This window comes from Armigeres subalbatus, chromosome 2 (genome assembly GCF_024139115.2).
Source record: "Armigeres subalbatus isolate Guangzhou_Male chromosome 2, GZ_Asu_2, whole genome shotgun sequence".
In the NCBI taxonomy this organism is placed as follows: Eukaryota; Metazoa; Arthropoda; class Insecta; order Diptera; family Culicidae; genus Armigeres; species Armigeres subalbatus.
This window is the reverse complement of record NC_085140.1, coordinates 317,331,448-317,350,547: the sequence shown is the minus strand read 5'-3', so window position 1 is coordinate 317,350,547 and position 19,100 is coordinate 317,331,448. Positions and strand designations below refer to the sequence as shown.

Genomic DNA, 19,100 nt, shown 5'->3' with positions numbered 1-19,100 from the left:
ATTTGCTTTAGAGATATTGCAAAATAGCGGGATGACAAAAATTGTCTTCTTTTTTGTTGCTGACAAACATTTTCGGATCTTTGTCATTATTATCTCCGACAAAAACAAAGCCTTGTCATTCATTCTCATTTGTCGCTTGTTTCGCATCCGCATCCAACAAAAAATGATTCCCTGGACATGATAATTACCACAAGCTTCTTCTTCTTGTTGTTGGCATTACATCCCCACACTAGGACAGAGCCGCCTCGCAGCTTATTGTTCATTAAGCACTTCCACAGTTATCAACTGCGAAGTTTCTAAGCCAATTTACCATTTCTGCATTCGTATGGTCAGCATGGTCTTGTTTTGTAGCCGCGCCTTTTACTGCTCAGCTAAGGAGGGTCCCTAGCCCCTTACCACAAGCACACAGCCCAAAATATAAGGCTTTAGCTACTCTATAATACCACAATTAACTTAAAACGCATCCACAGAGCCCAGATATGAAAGCAATTGAGTACCGTTGAAAGGTGCTGGACGACAAAATTCGTGAAAGTCACATTACCAACAACAACGAATTTAAATTAACATTAAAAAAAAAGATGGGAGAAAATCCATCTCCATGTCACAAAGACTACAAACCGTCAAAGATACACAGGGGAATCCAACTAAATTTTAAATTTCATTCTACAACTCCATGTGAAAAGTTCGCCAAACCTGAGTAGACGAATACTTTTTGAGCCCGTATTTAATGAATTGTTATGTTTCGTTTTTGTTATTGTTTTGTTTTTCTGTTCGATTTTTTAATAATAAAGATGAATTGATTAATCTGCTACACAATGTAATCGATAGATATATTTTTTTGAGCTTACTAGATTCTATCTTTGACATTTTTTAGAAAACACACAGCTAGACAAATACTTTTTAGACTCACTGTATGTATATTTCGATTATTTGCCGAATGTTGACTGTTGTGTGGAGTATTTTCAATTCTCTGTTAAGCAGTGCTCACCCATGCGCTTAAACCTGGTTTGAGGCCTAAGCGGAAGTGAAGAAATCGGCCATTTATAAGATAGAGTCGCCCTAGAAAGACTTCACAAAAGCCCTAGGAATCCGCACCACAGCTTTGAATTTTTGACAGAATCATATTGATCTGATTCGTATCTGATTATATTTACACTCTGATAGATAACCTAGAATAAGTAAAAATACTTTTCGTTTTCTGTTAGACATTTCTAACTGAAGACGTTTTATAGAAGAAAACTAAATACGTATTTGTCGACTAAGAATGGGATTGTGTAGTAAGCGTTAATAGACAAATTTGTATAACATTAGGTTTTGAAAACAGCTTTATGATTTTGTTCAGCGGTACACCCAAGGTTTATGATAATACACGACCGTAGAAGGCAGAACGGGTTTAAATTTCCGCAGAATTTCGTTTCAAACCACCTGAAACGAAGTTTTCGAAAATACCGCATATGCTTAATGCTCACTGATGAAAAAAATCACAAAAATAAGAAACAAATCAAATTCCTTTTCATTGCTTTGAATGAACATGGGAGCTATGAGATGAAGTGCCGATAAGTTCCCTTATTAATTCCGGGAAGAGTTAAACCGAACATCCAGTGGATTTCATATAAGTGTCTCAGCTTACGGAACCACCCCTTCTATTTTTGATCCATCATACAGGAGTGTGATGAAGTAAATAATATGATATCTATTCCTTTAAGTTACCAGGTTTGTATTCATATATAATGAAGCTAACACGATAATACTTTTATGCCCATGGAAGTCGACCGGGAATTGAACCCAACCACCTTCAGCATGGTGTTGCTTTGTAGCCAAGCATCTTACCGTACGGATAAGGAAGGCGCTCCCAGTTTCCCGGAAGCAGCTTCCAGTCACGATTTTTGGAACGTTCTGCAAAACGTAACTGGTGTCATCGTGTATTTTTGCTTGTTTGCTACGACAATGGGAACGCTATTTTGCGTGTACAGTGATTTACAATTAGTTTGACAATAACATTTCAACACAAAAATTAATATTTACTATCTAAAAGCGTCGTTAAAAGTGGGTAATGGGTCACTACTCTAGTCTTTCTGCACTACACTCTTTCTGTTCAAACGTCATTTTGTATATTCAATTTATGCAATCAAGTGGAAGTCAAATATTGCATACAAGTTATGTTAGTCAATTTTGTGTGTCGTTGTGATTATCATTGTCATTGTTTATCTGTCTATCTACATGGTTTGTTTTTGTTTTCATCTTTAGTGTGTGTAAATGTCTGCATATAAATGTACTCAAACTGTCACAGGCAGAGGCGCCAACTTCATGAAATTATTGTGGGGTGCATGGAGGTATGAAATTATTCAATTCGGGAAATAAAAACATTATTGTAGTGGATAAGGTTGGATTTAGGAGTTATGATAAAAATATTATTGAAAAATACCATTATCAGCAATTCCTTGTATAGATTACATATGTAGAGCATAGAGCATAATGTAGACTACAACGAATTACTGATAATAGTATTCCTCAATAATAATTTTATCGTTACTCCTAAATCCAATTTCATCCACTACATTCTTCCCCTCCTCTAATCTTGAGATGTTTTATACTTAGAATGCCAATATTGTAAACATCTTTGGTTATTGAATCAACATAAATTCGATTGTAAAATGTGTCGTAACCCGAACGTCGCAACAATATTCAGCAAACTGAGCCCCGTAGTGCTACTCAAAAAATAGAAGCATATCATTAGAACTTATACCACGTCCGGGTCACGACAATTACAACACTTTAAACATCTATTCAATTGATTTTTGAAAATCTTGAGCTCTGCTTGCATTTAAACCTTTTTATCTCTGGCTATTTCTTGAAATAAATTGATTAACCACTTCGTTCACATTCAATTTATTCGCCATGTCCTTGTGGAAGTGCAATAGAGATATGGAATTCAGTCGCTGTTGTCCCATACTGGATCTCCTATAGGTATTCAACCTTCGGAGCCCAGAAAATGATCGCTCAGCAGTATAGAAATGGTGATGAATATCTTCACAAATTTGGTAAATTTTGGCAGAAGATCTATCCACGACATCTAAGACGCTTTCAGTGGATTTGATAACTTCTATCAACAATTGCAGAAACATATCTCGTTGCACAATCAACCGCTCCGCGTTGCCTGGAGCATCATTGTTAGACAAAGCTGTGAAAAGTTCAAGTAAGGTACACTGGGGGAAGTGGAAAAGGAAAAATCGATAGTTCATGTTCAACTTATTGTAAAACCAATTTAAATGATCTAAATGCATTCAATCATTATGGGCTCCTAAAAACAGTCCATTTTGCATTAACTGTGCGTTAATTCATACCATTTTAGCCGCTTGAAATTTAAAAAATTATATTCGTAGTTTGGGAGTTATTTTTCCACTTACCCTAGCGGCAGAGGCGCATCCACGTTCCGAATCGTGGGTAGGACAAATAGGCCGTTTGCCTGAATGCCGTTTTGGACAACCAGTTCTGGCATTAGAATTAAGCGATTCGTCACAAGCCACAATAGATCTAAATACTGGTCGCTGTGGTAATAATGTCCCAACAAATAAGTGATTCACGTGCATTCATAGGTGTTACAAGCCCAAACTATTGTATGATACGACTAATCACTATCTCTTAGATGGAAGCAAGACCTCTCCAACAGTCGAGATCTTCCCTCTCCACTGCCTTGTTAATGCTGGAGGAGAAGGAATTTTTAGTTGGACACCTGTTACAGTACTTAAGAAAAGAGCAGAGAATTTTGACCACTAATATGTGCCACGGGAAGTTTTGGAACTGTTAGTGTCGGAGCTATAATAGTAGAAATTAACAAAATAAATAAATAAATAACAAAAAAAATAATTAATCGCATTTGTAGATTTCATCAACTTCTAGAAAATCTCTGGAAAACCCTTAGAGTGTAAGAAGTAAAGCCTAGACATTTTCGAGTGCTATCGGGATTATGAATTGTCTGAAGTCCTAAAGAATAATCAGTAGTTTATTGCTTTGAAATAGAATAGAATTGCATGAAACACAAATTCTTGCCAGCCAATGGCTTCGTATGTTCTTACCATAATCATGGGTAGGACAATGCTTTGGCTGTCACACCCAGGAAAATCCATGCGTAGGACATGTCCTACTTGTCCCACCCACTCCCGGCGCCACTGCCTAGCGGAATGGGGTAAGTGGAAAACCCAAGTTATCTTATCCTCCAATTGTGATGAGTAGTGATATGTGATTAAAATCAAGACGGAAATTGCTCTGAGTATCTTTCGTTGAATAATTTCATTGGATTAAAGGAATAGGTCCCCAAAGAATTTTTGAAATAGATAGGGGAGGGCTGGTTGTGCCTTCTCGAACACTAAGTGTACGTAAAATCTGTATGTTTGCCCCAAAGATGAGTTTTTTGAGCGAGAATGAGATTTACATTGTTATAAACTTATCGACTCAGTTTTACGAATTGTTATGATGTCTGTGTGTGCGTATTAGTATGTATGTGTGTGCGCAATACACGTACAAAATTATCACCTATTTTCATGCACTTGTTCCTACTCGATTTGTTCGCAACAAATTGCATTCAACGGCGAAACTTGTTATGAATATAAATGAATATAAATGTATTATGGAAAATATTTACCTATCAGTGCTATTTTTATCTTCCTCGTACATTTTTTTATATATAAATCATGAGAAAAGCATCAATACTGATAGGTGGATTAATCAGGCGTTTTCTTATGAATATTAGTCCAATCACCACTCAAATCATAATGATAACAAAGAAGGAACATATTAAGATTTACAGCTATTAAAATAAACCCTGGAGGGAGGGAAAAATTTGTGCGATCAGAACATTTTCCAATTCTCCCGCAGTGTTTGATACCAGGGTCAGTGGTGCGAATTCTCAATCTCAGTGACTGAAATTTGTTGGATATTGATACTATTCCCTCTTCACACTCACTTCCTAGCAGTGAAAACTGAAAATGGTTAGCAGCAACAATCAAAGATAAAGTAAACAAAAGACCTCTCTTCTCATTGCACACGCTGCCCGCACTGACAGTCTATTCAGTTCACTTGCTGCTGTGTGAATGCGACGGCCCTATCAAGACAAAATTTTCAAAACGACTTATCTGCTATTGTAAACAAAGATTCAAACAACGATTTGACGAATCTGATAGCTCTCCCACGCAAACCAACACCACCGATAGGTAGGTGAAGGTTTCCGCTACCTGTTGATGGTGTTGGTTTGCGTGGGAGAGCTCTCAGATGCGACAAATCGTCGCTTTAATCTTTGTTTACAAAAGCAGATAAGTCGTTTTGAAAATTTTGCCTAGCTATATAAATGCATGGGTGAATACTATCACTTGAAAGACAATGACAGGAAATTTGTGCCGAATGATAATTAGCTTCAGCCCGCTGTTGGCAAACCGAGTTTGCTAAGCTACTCCTGCTTTGTCGTTCTGACTGAAAGGCACCGTCATAGGCAAAGAGAAGCAGAGAAAAATACAAAACAAAAGAATCACACTCAGCTAGGGTGACCATATGGTATCCTAAAGGAGGACATGTCCTCCTTTTTCATTGAAAATCAAATGTCCTCCTTTTGCGCTAAAATGTCCTCCTTTTTGGAAATTTTGGGAAAACAGTTGCATGAATATCAATTTCTGAAGAAACTTTAGTTTGACAAGCAATAATACCATAGATATAATACAACATAAGTCCATTCTGTAGCAAACCGTTGCAAACATTTTCCTTGAAGTTTTGGAATAACATTAATGAAAATATCGATAATAAAATGCGTAAATTACAGGTGTCGAAAATATCAGAAATATCGGAATTTTGAGAAAATAATTAGGAAGAAACAATGCAAATGCTTCTCAAACATTTTCTGAACAGTTTTGAGCTACTTCAGTCTAATTCAAATCAGTTTAGATTTGTTTCAATTGAGAACTTTGTGGTCATACAGTAACGGTATCATTCTAATTCACAAGCCTTAAATTGTGAAAATCTTTCCATTATAAAGATGGTGCTGGTAGTTTATAATTATAAAGTGCTTCATGTAGACTATAATGAGAGTCGGAAACGTTCAATCTGGAGTCAATAAAGTAATCTGTTATGTTGATAAAGTAGAAGAAGATGTCGTATTTGCCTCAACTTACAAAAACTTCTTCCAGTAGACTTTAGTGTGCAAAAATCTAACAAACATAATAGTCTCATATTAAAAACAAAGAAATGATCGATGTTTTATGTCCTCCTTTTTCATCCAAATGTCCTCCTTTTTCGCTAAGATTCTGGTGAATGTCCTCCTTTGGAAAAATTTCATATGGTCACCCTACACTCAGCAGGCATTGTTGATAAATTGCACCACTGACCAGGGTTAAGTGTAAAATCTTTAAATTATTTGGTTTCATGGTACAAACCACTACTAATTGAATATGATTAGGTTAATTGTATTATAATGATCACCTGTGGTGAAAAATCACCGGAAAAAGGAACAATTTATGCAAGTAAGAATTGATTTTATGAATGCAAAAATTAACTTCTCGCGAAACCTAAAATGACAGCTCCAGCGTAAACTGTGTTAGTGTAAGTATAACACAGATTTTAACATAGTATTAGTGTGAACATTAAACCATAGTTTTGCACAATGTTATGGTTTGGTAAAAACTGTAAAATCTTTACAATTGAAATTTTTCGAGTCGATTTTTACACTTACCCCTTTTTTCCACTTCCCCCAGTGTACCTTAAACCAGATTTGTTTACCAGGACAGAAGACATCGTCTCATACTTTACAGTCCATCTTATTGGGAGAAGCGGTCCTATATTGGTGGTATCATTTGATTCAAGAGCCGAATACTGAAACAGAATCCCAGACAAATTTGATCCATGAGAGCCTGTTTTGAAAAATCTTTGACAAAATTGATCATTTCCTACACTCCTACACTCAGGGCAGGTTGTCCTACACTCAGGGCAAAAAAATCTGCTCTTTGATTTTACTCCATCTAATAGCCTATTCAGATTACGCCATTAATGACATAATAATTGGCGTTTCAGGGTAAATACGCTTTATGATGTCATTATTTACGTAATATTCCATACATTTTGGGCTGTCAAAAGATACCCGCTGAAAAGAGTCAGAAAGAATTTATTACGAACAATTATTACGAGAGAGCTTTCGTTCTAACTGGGATGCAGGGAGAAATTCAACAAAACAAAACTGACAAGCGTCACGCTCTCTTTGCCAGAGAGAAAATTCTCTCTGTTTTCATTTCGTTTCGTAGTTGACAGTCATGCTCTTTCTGTCGTAGCAGTGTCGAATGCATGTTATATGGAAATCTTCTGAGCGCTGAAGAATAACTCGGATTGTGATGGTTTTGTGGAAAGCATTTTATATGAAGAAAAATAATGATGATAATTAATCATTCTCCACTTATTCAACATGAATTGTTTAAAAAACAGATGCTCTCTAGAATTAACATGAAGTATTTAACTTAAACCTAGATTTAATAGAACAAATCGAATAAATTTTCAAAGTTCAAGGGCCAATGCGGAAGACAATTTAAAACGTAGGAATGGTTGTAAAACGAATATATTTGATGAATAAACATGATTTCATAAATTGTTTCAATTCTGCTCCTTGAATGGCATAATATACTTTGGATTTCAACATTTTTCACGTGGGACAACTGTACGATTTGAATGGGATGTATATATAAAGTAGAATAACCTTAAATAAAACATGGATTGGTAATGCATTAATTCATCCAAAATCCAGTTTAAATTATATCACATTCACACGATTCGATTTTGTTAGAAGCTGTATCATTGATTGTCGAGTAGAACGCAATGGTTCAGTTTCCATTTTTGAAAAAAATTTAAATTGCTGAGTTGCCCTTCATACATGGAGATACTGGTGGAAATACATTTTATTTCGATAATATTTCTTGAAGATTGGTCCAATCGTCCTTTTTTTATTTATTTGTGAGAATTCCCAAAAGTATCTAAATTTTTTTTTATCAAATCTCCGTTCGATCATAGTACAGAATCAAAATACTTTTTAACCTTAAAAATAAATTGAGGAATAGTCTGATTCCCCGAAGAACGGCGCACCCAACTAATGAATGTAGCTTCGCTCATTATCCTTAACTAGTCGACCCGGCAGACGTTGTCCTGCATAGTAGGCAAAAATGCGTGTTGTGAACTGCCCATGCGAAATTTCCATATGTTTCTTAATTTTAGTTTTCCACGATATACTCAACCTTACTCGTGGTTTTCGCATGAGGAAATATTATATAAACCTGTCGGAAACGATAACGAACATTTTTGCTGAAGGAATGAAAAAAATTCATCCAGCCGTTTTCGAGTTATGCGGATACGAACACAGACCATTTCATTTTTATATATATAGATGAGAGCTTCAAATATTCTTCAAAAATCCCTTTTCATATTTTTTTTATATTTTTTTTTTTCGTAGAAACTTTGTTCAGAAAAAAATGTTCGATTGTCGCCACACAAATGCTTGATTTCACAAATTAAATTTTAAAACTCTCCTTGAATTCAACCCTGTATTAGCGTGCAAATGAGGAAACATGGAAACGTCAAGATATATTATCTTGCTGCAGTCTGAACACCTCGTAATAATTGGATACCCTCTCACTTAACAAAGTCATAAATAGCCCAATCTGAATAGGCTATAAACGTTTTAAAAGTCTTGACTTAGTAAGTTCAACTAATAAAAGGATATTTGAATTTTCTAAATGTCATGTCAAACTGTCAAAAAAATGCACGCCAGAGCCACAGGAGCGCGCGCACTGAAAATACACTGGAGTGTTTTCACTGGAGTGTATTTTCAGCGCAAGCGCTCCTGTGGCTCTGGAGCAGAATTTTTTGCCCTGAGTGTAGGACAACACTGTCCTTAACCATGGTTAATGTATCCCTACCGGCAGGAATAGTCTTGATGGTGTCTCAAGCAACCAAGTATAATAATTGAGCCATACAATGAACAAATGAAGCTATCTTTTCGTTATCAAGGCTTTTTGTGGTCATGAACGCACATAGCGACACAAAGTAGACTACATATTCTATGTAAATTAAATAGGCGGTAGCTATTTGAATTGACCTTTGCAATAATATGAGAATCTCCGGTATTCTTCGAAAATGAACTTGCGATGTCAAAAGAGGGGGATGCTTGAGGATTTTGTGATTGGTAGGTGGTGAAATTTTACTTTGCTCCAAAAAAGGGAGGGGGGGTCAAAAAGTGCCTCGCCCCCCAATGTTGGCGCCGATGCACATGTCCATTGCTTCCGTAGTGGGGTGCCCTTGAAAACGCGATTGCATCTAGTTTTGGATTCCGGGAGGCTTGTCCTTAACAGAGTCTTCTGTCAAACCTCACCACATCTTAGGCAAGCGCTACAACTTGCCTATTTCAAAATAAATGCAAAAATATCATAGAGTAGATATGAAAGTGTTGTGCAATTTGCACTGGTTACTTTGAATTATTTTCATATATGCCCGTGTGTAGAAAGTTAGATAAAAATTTGCCATATTTTGCTTTACATCTCATTCCTCACTTCTCACAGTTAGAAATGAGAATGACAAGTGAGATATAACAAGTGAGAAATGAAGTGAGGGTGAAAGGTCAAATATTATTTTTCATTTCTTACTTCTCAACATCTCACTTGTTACTTCGCATTTCCCACTTCTAACGCAAGTTAAAAACTAATCGATTGTTATCGGTTGGCCGTTGAAGCGTGAGATTGGAAGAGCAATTACCAGAGCTATATTCTGCCGTAATCTGAAAAGTGACGTTTTAACCATTTTCCGAAAATCGTGTTAACGAGTAGTACTCATCGTGCTCTTCGACAGAAGAATGGAAAACTAGTATGTTGTAATTTGGCGCATACGTCACTTTTTCAGATTACGGCAGTATTGAACTATAGCTAATCTGTCGTCTCATCATTTCGTAGCCCTCTGGTGTAGACCTCTAGTTGTCAAAATGATTTTTTCGACCAAACATTTCAAGCTTGATCTGAACATCAGTTATTCGACCAAACGACATTTTTGACCTTATGACAAGGACGGCCAAGTGATGTTTGCAGCAGTGTATCTCTTTCGGCCAAATGACAATTGCGGCCATAAGACTCGTTTGGCCAAATGACATTTTAGGCCGTTTGACTTGTTCGGCGTTAAATAATGTTTTCGGTTAAACGTTTTATCGGCCTACTCCTTTTCGGCCAAATACCGTGGACCCCCGATAATTTGAGCGGTACCTCATTCAAATTAAAGGGGTTCATTTTTAATTTGAACTTCTGGTTACTCTATGAGCATCAGAAAAACTGGTTTCTGGCTGCTCTCTTTGCTGGTTTGTTTTGATTCCGTGTTCCATTCCACGATGTTCCATTTTTTTTTTCTCGAATCCACGTGCTAAATGACGTTTGAACCATTTTTAATTTGAACGATGTTCAAACCAACGGGGTTCAAATTAAAAAGTGTTCAGATTAAAAACGGTCATATTATCGGGGGGTAACTGCTTCTGCAAACGTTCAATTTAAAAAAATAAAATTTAAATTTTGCATTTTTCTTCAAGACACTCACATAAAAAAGGCGCACAAAGTTTACGGCGCCTCTATAAAAATAATTAATTGACTTACTCAGGTAAACTGAAGTTCTGGAAAAATCTTTCAGATTTAGAGAGATATTTTTACTTGGATTCACCAATCACCCTCACAGTGCAAGTGTCGGTGATTCAAATATTTAAAGGATCAATAACGGTGTCTGCCACTTCCTAACAGTCAAAGAAAAAAGGAAAGAATAATAGTAGTGTTTTTGTTACTAATTATTATTCGCGCTAACTAGAAAAGAATCACGTAATTGAAACGCAGTTCACGCTTTGATTGATCTTTATGTCTTTTGTACAAAATAGAACAAACTTTCTATTTTTTATCTTTAACGACTTTGTTGGAGTTGGGAATTCATTTTCTTCATAGTCATACTTTTACCATAAAAGATTCACGTTGAAATGTAAGAGTATTTAATAGTTTTTTTTATGTTTATTACTGAATTAATGAGATTTATCAAATTTAGTTGGCTTAGGCTGTTCAAATACTTTTCTTTTCAAGCGTATGCATGCACGTACATATATTGTCTAAGTCTAAGTAAGTATCAAACATTACAGGAATATGTTTATCAATGTAAATTTTAACTTTTTCTGTTTATGAAAATCCAAATAAATCTAAGCACGTGAATATAATTTAAATTAATAATCGATGTAATTGAGCTCAAATTTTTTACGATATTACGATCTATCTCGAATAAGCAAACCACCATAAAATCACATCAGCAACATAAGATGCACCAATCCTCCAGAAATAAAATATCATGCCATGGTTTAGTTTCGAGAGGGAAATTATATAGGATCACACCTGAAGGTCGGGACTCTCGAACGGAGAGCGCCGCTAAACATAGCTTGTTGGCGTTTGTGCCTCCCTCGCATTCGATCGGCATTGTGTATCGGTCAGCTATCGGAATCGTGCGTCGTCGTCGTCATTGTCGGTTCATAAAATTCGGTAGCTGCCACCGGTGTCTAACCTTCAAAGCCATTCCGGACCTGCTAATAACCGGCTTCGGTTCAAGCGCGGCGTCGGCAGCGCTACCAAACAGACCGACCCTGTCTGAGCGGTTTCGAGTCGGAAAACGGACAGACAATCGGACAGTGATACTCCGGATAGTCGGGTGCCCCGAAGGCGAAGGCGTTTGATTACTACAATTGTTTGTTCGAGCTGCTGAACTTCATTGCCTGTCGTGGGATAGAACTCCTCCAGCAGTAGGTTACTGGAGTCAAGAACGTTGGATTGGAAGGAGATGCTAATGTTTATTTCAAACATTGATGCTGCTTCTTGGATGCTGTATGTTTTCGTTTTTTCATAAATGTGTGAAAAATCTTGGGAAACTATGCTGCATTCTTACAAAATATCCGTTGTGTTGGTGAATTTCACTAAAAATACGAACATTTGAGATATCCACCTTTCATGTTTATCGGGTAGATTACAAAAAAACCCTGATTAATCCACCTAGCGGTAATGGTGCCTTTCTCGTGCATTATAAAAATAGTATTTTGGCCATTACTCTTGAGCCCATAGTCCGATCTGCCCAATTTTCAATAGGAAACAATGGTAGAGTATCTTGCGTCGAATGTAATTTGTTGCGAGTAAATCGGTTAAGGATAAGTGCCTGAAAAATGAGTGACATTTTTTTACTATTTACTATTTTTCTATAAAAAAGTGGTATTTTGACCATAACTTCCGAGCCCATAGTCCGATATGACCAATTTTCAATAGGAAACAATGGCAGAGTATCCTGCGTCGAATGCAGCTTGTTGCGAGTAAATCGGTTAAGGATAAGTGCATGAAAAATGAGTGACATTTTTTTCTGTAATAAAAGTGGTATTTTGGCCATAACTTCCGAGCCCATAGTCCGATCTGACCAATTTTCAATAGGAAACAATGGCAGAGTGTCCTGCGTCGAATGCAACTTGTTGCGAGTAAATCGGTTGAGGATAAGTACCTAAAAAATGAGTGACATTTTTTTTGGGTGGGTGCGCACAGACGCACACACATACACACACACACACACACACACACACACACACACACACACACACACACAGACATCACCTCAATTCGTCGAGCTGAGTCGATCGGTATATAACACTATGGGTCTCCGGGCCTTCTATAAAAAGTTTGTTTTTGGAGCGATCATATAGCCTTTACCGTATACTTAGTATACGAGAAAGGCAAAAACACAAATATCTGTAAAAAAAAACCTATTGCAAAACACTTGCCAGAGCTACTCCTTTCCAGATAATAAAATTCCCCGAATCACCATCCAGTGCTAAAATGTTTAAAAATCTTCCACCTGACTCTCCCAGCATCACTATGAGGTTGATGACAACGCCAACGGCATCATAAATAAAAAGTTTTGCGACCTTCAAGATCGTCGTCACCCTTCACCGAGCTCACGCTTCATTCGAGTACCCAGCCCTAACATTATATGGGACAGGCACTCGCGATTATGGGAAAGACGCTGAAGTGTGCGATTCGCCAAAGTTAAAGCTCCCGGTCGTGTTCGACACTAAAATTGTGCTTGCTTGCTTTCTGCACCTTTCGAATGAGCATATCTGCGTCTCCGCAACCTGCAGCGACATTTGCGGTCATAAAACCCACCTCTACCGGACCAACCATCTTGGCTATGCTGAAAGGGGGCAATGAAGACATCTTATTACTTTTACGATTATTACGTTGGTTGGTTCGAGTCAACTTGATGCAGAAGTACTTTCGGGTTGGAGATGGTTCCTACTCGAGATTAGCTCGGTCATATGTCAAAACCGTGCGCGGAGTCATGTTTGGTGTTTTATATTATAGCCTCGATACTCGACATGGGTTTATTACGTCGGTTTTTTTTTGGGAACGAGGGTTGAGGCGAGAGACAGCAACTCTCCATATGAACACGTGTCATCCATCCAACCGTCCGACTCGCGCCCGGGGGATGACATAAGTCAACGAACAGCAATCAAGCTCATGTTACGAATATGTTTTCATATTTGCTTCTATGTACTTCAATTGCAGATTTGAACACCGAGTACCTGGATTTGGGCTTCAGCCGAGGTCTTGGCTCGTCATCGCGGGCCAAGCGGATGCGGACGTCCTTCAAGCACCACCAACTTCGAACGATGAAGTCCTACTTCGCAATCAATCACAACCCGGACGCCAAGGATCTGAAGCAGTTGTCGCAGAAGACGGGTCTGCCGAAGCGGGTGTTACAGGTACGATTCTTGTTTGAAAGTTATTTGCATTTAAGAATTATGTTTTATCTATAGTATAAGAATCTGCTGGAATAACGTGTTCACACTGTTATTAAGATAATGTACCTTATATTGGTTGTTATTGGCCGATGAAATTTCAAACCACAATTTTCAAATCAAATCAATTTCAATATTTTGCTATTCTTTCGAAATTATGCTGAGGTGTTGTTTAATGAACAAATCTTTCATATGTTGTACATATGCACAAAAAAGAAATTTGCCGGATTCTATTTTGGAATTCTGGAGAATTCTTTTTGTAACAAGTTTCTATTTTGGAATTCTGGAGAATTCTTTTTGTACCAACTTACAATACCAGAACACTAGTTGAACGCTTGTTGAAATTCTGTAGCATCGTTGTTCAAATCTGGTGGAATTTTAGACGGAATGAGTAGAAAATATCTATGAGATTCCTGTTAAGCTTCATTAGAATTATTTTTTGGAATAGAATTGATATAAGAAGTTGAAATACGTTTGACTTCATGGGGAGGGGTAATTTGGCCTAATGCTAATTGATATTTTTTTATTCTTATACTTTGTATTGTACATAATGTGCATGGCGATCGGTAATTCAAAGACTTTTGAATCCTGTCCATCCCTAACAGTACAGTGTATAAACCACAGATCCACAGATCAAAAAACGTGGTGTGAATTTTTTTTTAAATCTTCAATGGTAGATTACATTGGAGACTTAATAATGGAGGCAAAATTTTGAAAAATATTATTTTGAACTAAAATCTACAATCAAAAGGTTCGGGAGCCTTTATTTTAGAGACATGAAGGCCTTTCCGGAAAGCTCTGTTGATTTGTCGCAATAAACTTGACAGTCTCCTTTAAAGAGGCTCGGAAGTATCCATTAAAAAAGCTCGGAAGTCTCGTTTTAAGAGGCTCGGACACCTTCTTACACCTTTAACCTCTTTTTCGGAAGCATCTTTCAAAAGGATCAGACACCTCATTTCAAGAGGCTCGATAACTTCCTCCCAAGAGGCTGGGAAGCCTCCTTTCAAGAGGCTCGGAAGCCCCCTTTCAAGAGGCTCGGAAGCCTCCTTTCAAGAGGTTCGGAAGCCTCCTTTCAAGAGGCTCGGAAGCCTCCTTTCAAGAGGCTCGGAAGTCTCCTTTCAAGAGTCATGGAAGCCCCCTTTCAAAAGGCTCAGGCCTCCTTTCAAGAGGCTCGGAAGCCTCCTTTCAAGAGGCTCAGAAGCCTCCTTTCAAGAGGCTCAGAGCCTCCTTTCAAGAGGCTCAGGAAGCCTCCTTTCAAGAGGCTCAGGAAGCCTCCTTTCAAGAGGCTCAGGAAGCCTCCTTTCAAGAGGCTCAGGCCTCCTTTCAAGAGGCTCAGAGCCTCCTTTCAAGAGGCTCGGAAGCCTCCTTTCAAGAGAGCTCAGGAAGCCTCCTTTCAAGAGGCTCAGAAGCCTCCTTTCATGAGGCTCAGAAGCCTCCTTTCAAGAGGCCTGGAAGCCTCCTTTCAAGACGCCTGGAAGCCTCCTTTCAAGAGGCCTGGAAGCCTCCTTTCAAGAAGCTTGGAATCCTTCTTTCAAGAGGCTCGGAAGCCTCCTTTCAAGAGGCCTGGAAGCCTCCTTTCAAGAAGCCTGGAAGCTTCCTTTCAAGAGGCCTGGAAGCCTCCTTTCAAGAGGCCTGGAAGCCTCCTTTCAAGAGGCTCGGAAGCCTCCTTTCAAGAGGCTCGGAAGCCTCCTTTCAAGAGGCTCGGAAGCCTCCTTTCAAGAGGCTCGGAAGGCTCCTTTCAAAAGGCTCGGAAGCCTCATTTCAAGAGGCTTGTAAGCCTTTTTTGAAGAGATTCGGAAGCTTCCTATCAGGAGGCTCGGTAACCCTACTATCAGGAGGCTTGGAAACCTCCTTTCAAGATGCTCGGAAGCCTCCTAATGTCCTTAAAGTCTTGTAGGAAGCTTGCTATACAAATTGAAATTAAACAATTGCACGGAATAACGAAAATTTACAGACAACTTTTTGGAGAGCCATAAATTTCGTTAGTTTTCATTAATAGCAAAAACAAATAAGGGGTACCTCAATGAAAGAATAAGTTTGAAGGGGTACCTCTAAATAAAAAGGTTGAGAACCGCTGCACTAGACAGAAAGTTGTTTGGCCGAATATGGCATTTTTGTGAACAAACCATTAGGCTGAAACCCAGGGCCGGATTTAGCCGGAAGAGGCCCCGGAGCCGATAGCTTGTGGGGGCCCCAAAATGTACGAAAAGGGTTGGTTTTGGTACATAAGATTTGTCCGGTACATTGGTACATAAGATAAATCCGGCCCTGAAACCCAACCATCTAACCGAAAGTCATCTGCCCAAAAATGTCATTTGGTCGAAATGAACATACGACCGAAAAAAATCGTTTGGCCGAACTAGTTATTTGGCCAAAAAGGTATAAAAGTAATAAAGGTCGTTTGGTCGAAAATGACATTTGGCTGAAATGTTGATTTGGCAGAAAAGGTCATTTGACCACAAATGTCATTTTGTCGAACGGGTCATACGACCGGAAATGTAGTTTGGCCAAACAAATGATATGGTCGAAAATGTCGTTTGGCTGAACAGGACATTTGGCCGAAAATTTTTTTTCGCCGTGTAGGTCATCTGGCCGAAAATGCCATTAAGCCCAAAATGTCATTTAACCAAACAGATAATATGACCGCAAATGTCGTTTGGACGAACGGATCATATGACCGCAAATGTTATTTGCGTCATTTGTTTGCCACCTGTCATCATCGAACAAACTATGCAAAATTTAGTCCAATAAATCAAATGATGTCTGTTTACAATCAGTATTGTGAAGCAATTGATTTAGCCATGCCTCGTATGAGCCTAAGAAAATATTTTAGGAACATTAGTTACAATAGAACATAGTTATAAGTTTTTTAATGTAGTCTACATTATGTTTGACGAAATAAATGAATAAATAAATAAATAAATAAATTTGGCCGAACAATAGTGAATGTGATAATGATAAATTATAATTGAGGAGTGAGAAATAAGAGTGCGAAGTGAGATGTCCTCCTTCTCACTCCTCATTTCTCCCTTCTTATTTCACACGTTGTTTCACTTTGCCCCAGTGTTTCGCTCCAATGATGTATACTCTTGCGTGTGTAAACATTAAATGGCCCTTTATTAATTTTCAACGCTTTTTGGAGCGAAACACTGGGGCGAAGTGAGACATATGAAATAAGAAGAGATAAATGAGGAGTGAGAAGGAGGACATCTCACTTCGCACTCTTATTTCTTATTTCTCACTCAATTATAACGGGGAAGGGTCGATTGGCCGAAACCCATTCGGCCGAAAGCCATTTGGCCGAATATACCATTAGGCCGAAAGGGTCATTTGACCGAAAGGGCCATTTGGTCGAAAGGGTCATTTGGTCAAAAGGGTCGTTTGGCCGAAAGGGTCGTTTGGCCGAAAGGATCGTTTCGCCAAAAGGGTCGTTAGACCGAAAAGGTCATTTGGCCGAAAGGGTGATTTTACCGAAAGGGTAATTCGGCCGAAAGGGTCATAAAGCCGAAAGAATCGTTTGGCCGAAAGGGTCATTTGGCCGAAAGGGTCTTTTGGTCCAAAGGCTCATTTGGCCGAAAGGGGCATTTGGCCGAAAGGGTCTTTTGGTCGTAAGGGTCATTAGGTCGAAAGGGTAGTTTGGCTGAAAGGGTCATTTGGCCAAAAGGGTCGTTTGGCCGAAAGGCTCATTCAACCGAAAGGGTAATTAGGCCGAAAGGGTAATTTTACCGAAAGGGTAATTTGACCGAAAGGGACATTAGGCCGAAAGGGCCATTTGGGCGAAAGGCTCATTTGGCCGAAGGGGTCGTTTGACCGAAATGGTCATTTGGCCGAAAGGGTCATTTGGCTTATTAGGACATTTGGCCGAATAAGACATTTGGCCGAATAGGTCATTTGAAAACCGATAAATTAGGATAAGAAGTGAGACGTCTCAATTCTCATTCCTCATTTCTCACTTCTCACTGTAAAAAATGAGGAGCGCGAAGTGAATACTGAGACGCCTCACTATTCACTACGCACTTCTTACTTTTACAACGAGAAGTGATAAATAAAGAGTGAGAAGTGAGACGTCTCACTACTCATTCCTAATTTCTCACTTTTCAAATGATCTATTCGGCCAAATGACCCATTCGGCCAAATATCGGTCAAACGACCCTTTCGGCCAAATGATTCTTTCGGCCTAATGACCCTTTCGACCAAATGACCCTTTCGGTCAAATTACCCTTTCGGCCTAAAGACTCTATCGGCCAATTGACCCTTTCGGCCAAATGACGCTTCAGGCTAAATTACCCTTTCGGCCAAATAACCGTTTCGGCCATACGAAATTTTCGGCCAAATGACCCTTTCGGCCAAATTACTTTCGGTCAGATGGGCTTCGGCCTAGTGGCATTCGGCCAAATGGGTTTAGGCCAAACGACCCTTCTCCTGTAAGCCTTGAGTTTTGACGTGCTGAGTTGGATGCGTTCGAGGTTTTGAGCTTTTCCTGATTCGCACTTCTCACTTCACTCTCCTACAAATAAACAGTGAGATGTATCTCAATTCTCACTCTTCATTTCCACTTCTCATTGTGAAAAGTGAGAAATGAGAAATGAGGAGGGAGTGTGAAATGTATCACCTCTCTTTTATTATTTATCACCTCTCATTTCTTTTTCCTCACTTTTTATTTCTTACTTCTCACTTCTTTCTTATAAGATTTCGTCATCACGAGAAACTTGTTTTTTCACCGTGAAAAACCAAAGATATATCAATCAACATACTTCTCACTTCTCATTTGTCATCAATAATTTCAAACTTTTCACATTCACCAGGGTTCGCAGAAATCGCTCTCAATAGATAACGAACAACGATAAAAGAGAGGCAAAAACTGTTCCGAATCATAACAAGCCATGATAACAAATTTATCAAACTTGTATACAAGTGTGAAAAAACAAAATCGGATAGGTAGCCCCCACAGAAAAATGGTGATTCTCGCTTTGTTTTCGCTCCTTTCGTGTTGGTTACTGCACAGCTGAGTAAAACAAGTTGAAATGCATCATCATATATGTATACATCGTATATGTATACAGAGATGATAAGTGAGAGATTTGCTCTTTCTCTTTAGGATTCAAATCCTAACATTCACTATTGTTCGGCCAAACGACATTTTTTGCCCATCTGACTTATTTGGTAAACGTTATTCACGATTGTAGTATCCGTTTGGCCAAATGACATGTACGGCCATATGATCATTCCGGCAAAACAACATTTT

General features: G+C 38.5%; 1 protein-coding gene across 2 annotated transcripts in view; it reads left to right on the top strand.

Moving 5' to 3' along the window:
- Positions 1 to 19,100, top strand: part of LOC134212640 (protein apterous) — a 285,114-nt gene that overhangs the window by 255,937 nt on the left and 10,077 nt on the right. For both annotated transcript variants that reach the window (XM_062690667.1, XM_062690666.1), the window contains one exon: positions 13,623 to 13,819. In XM_062690667.1, coding sequence (XP_062546651.1) covers positions 13,623 to 13,819 — 197 coding nt within the window. The remainder of the gene's footprint in view (positions 1 to 13,622; positions 13,820 to 19,100) is intronic.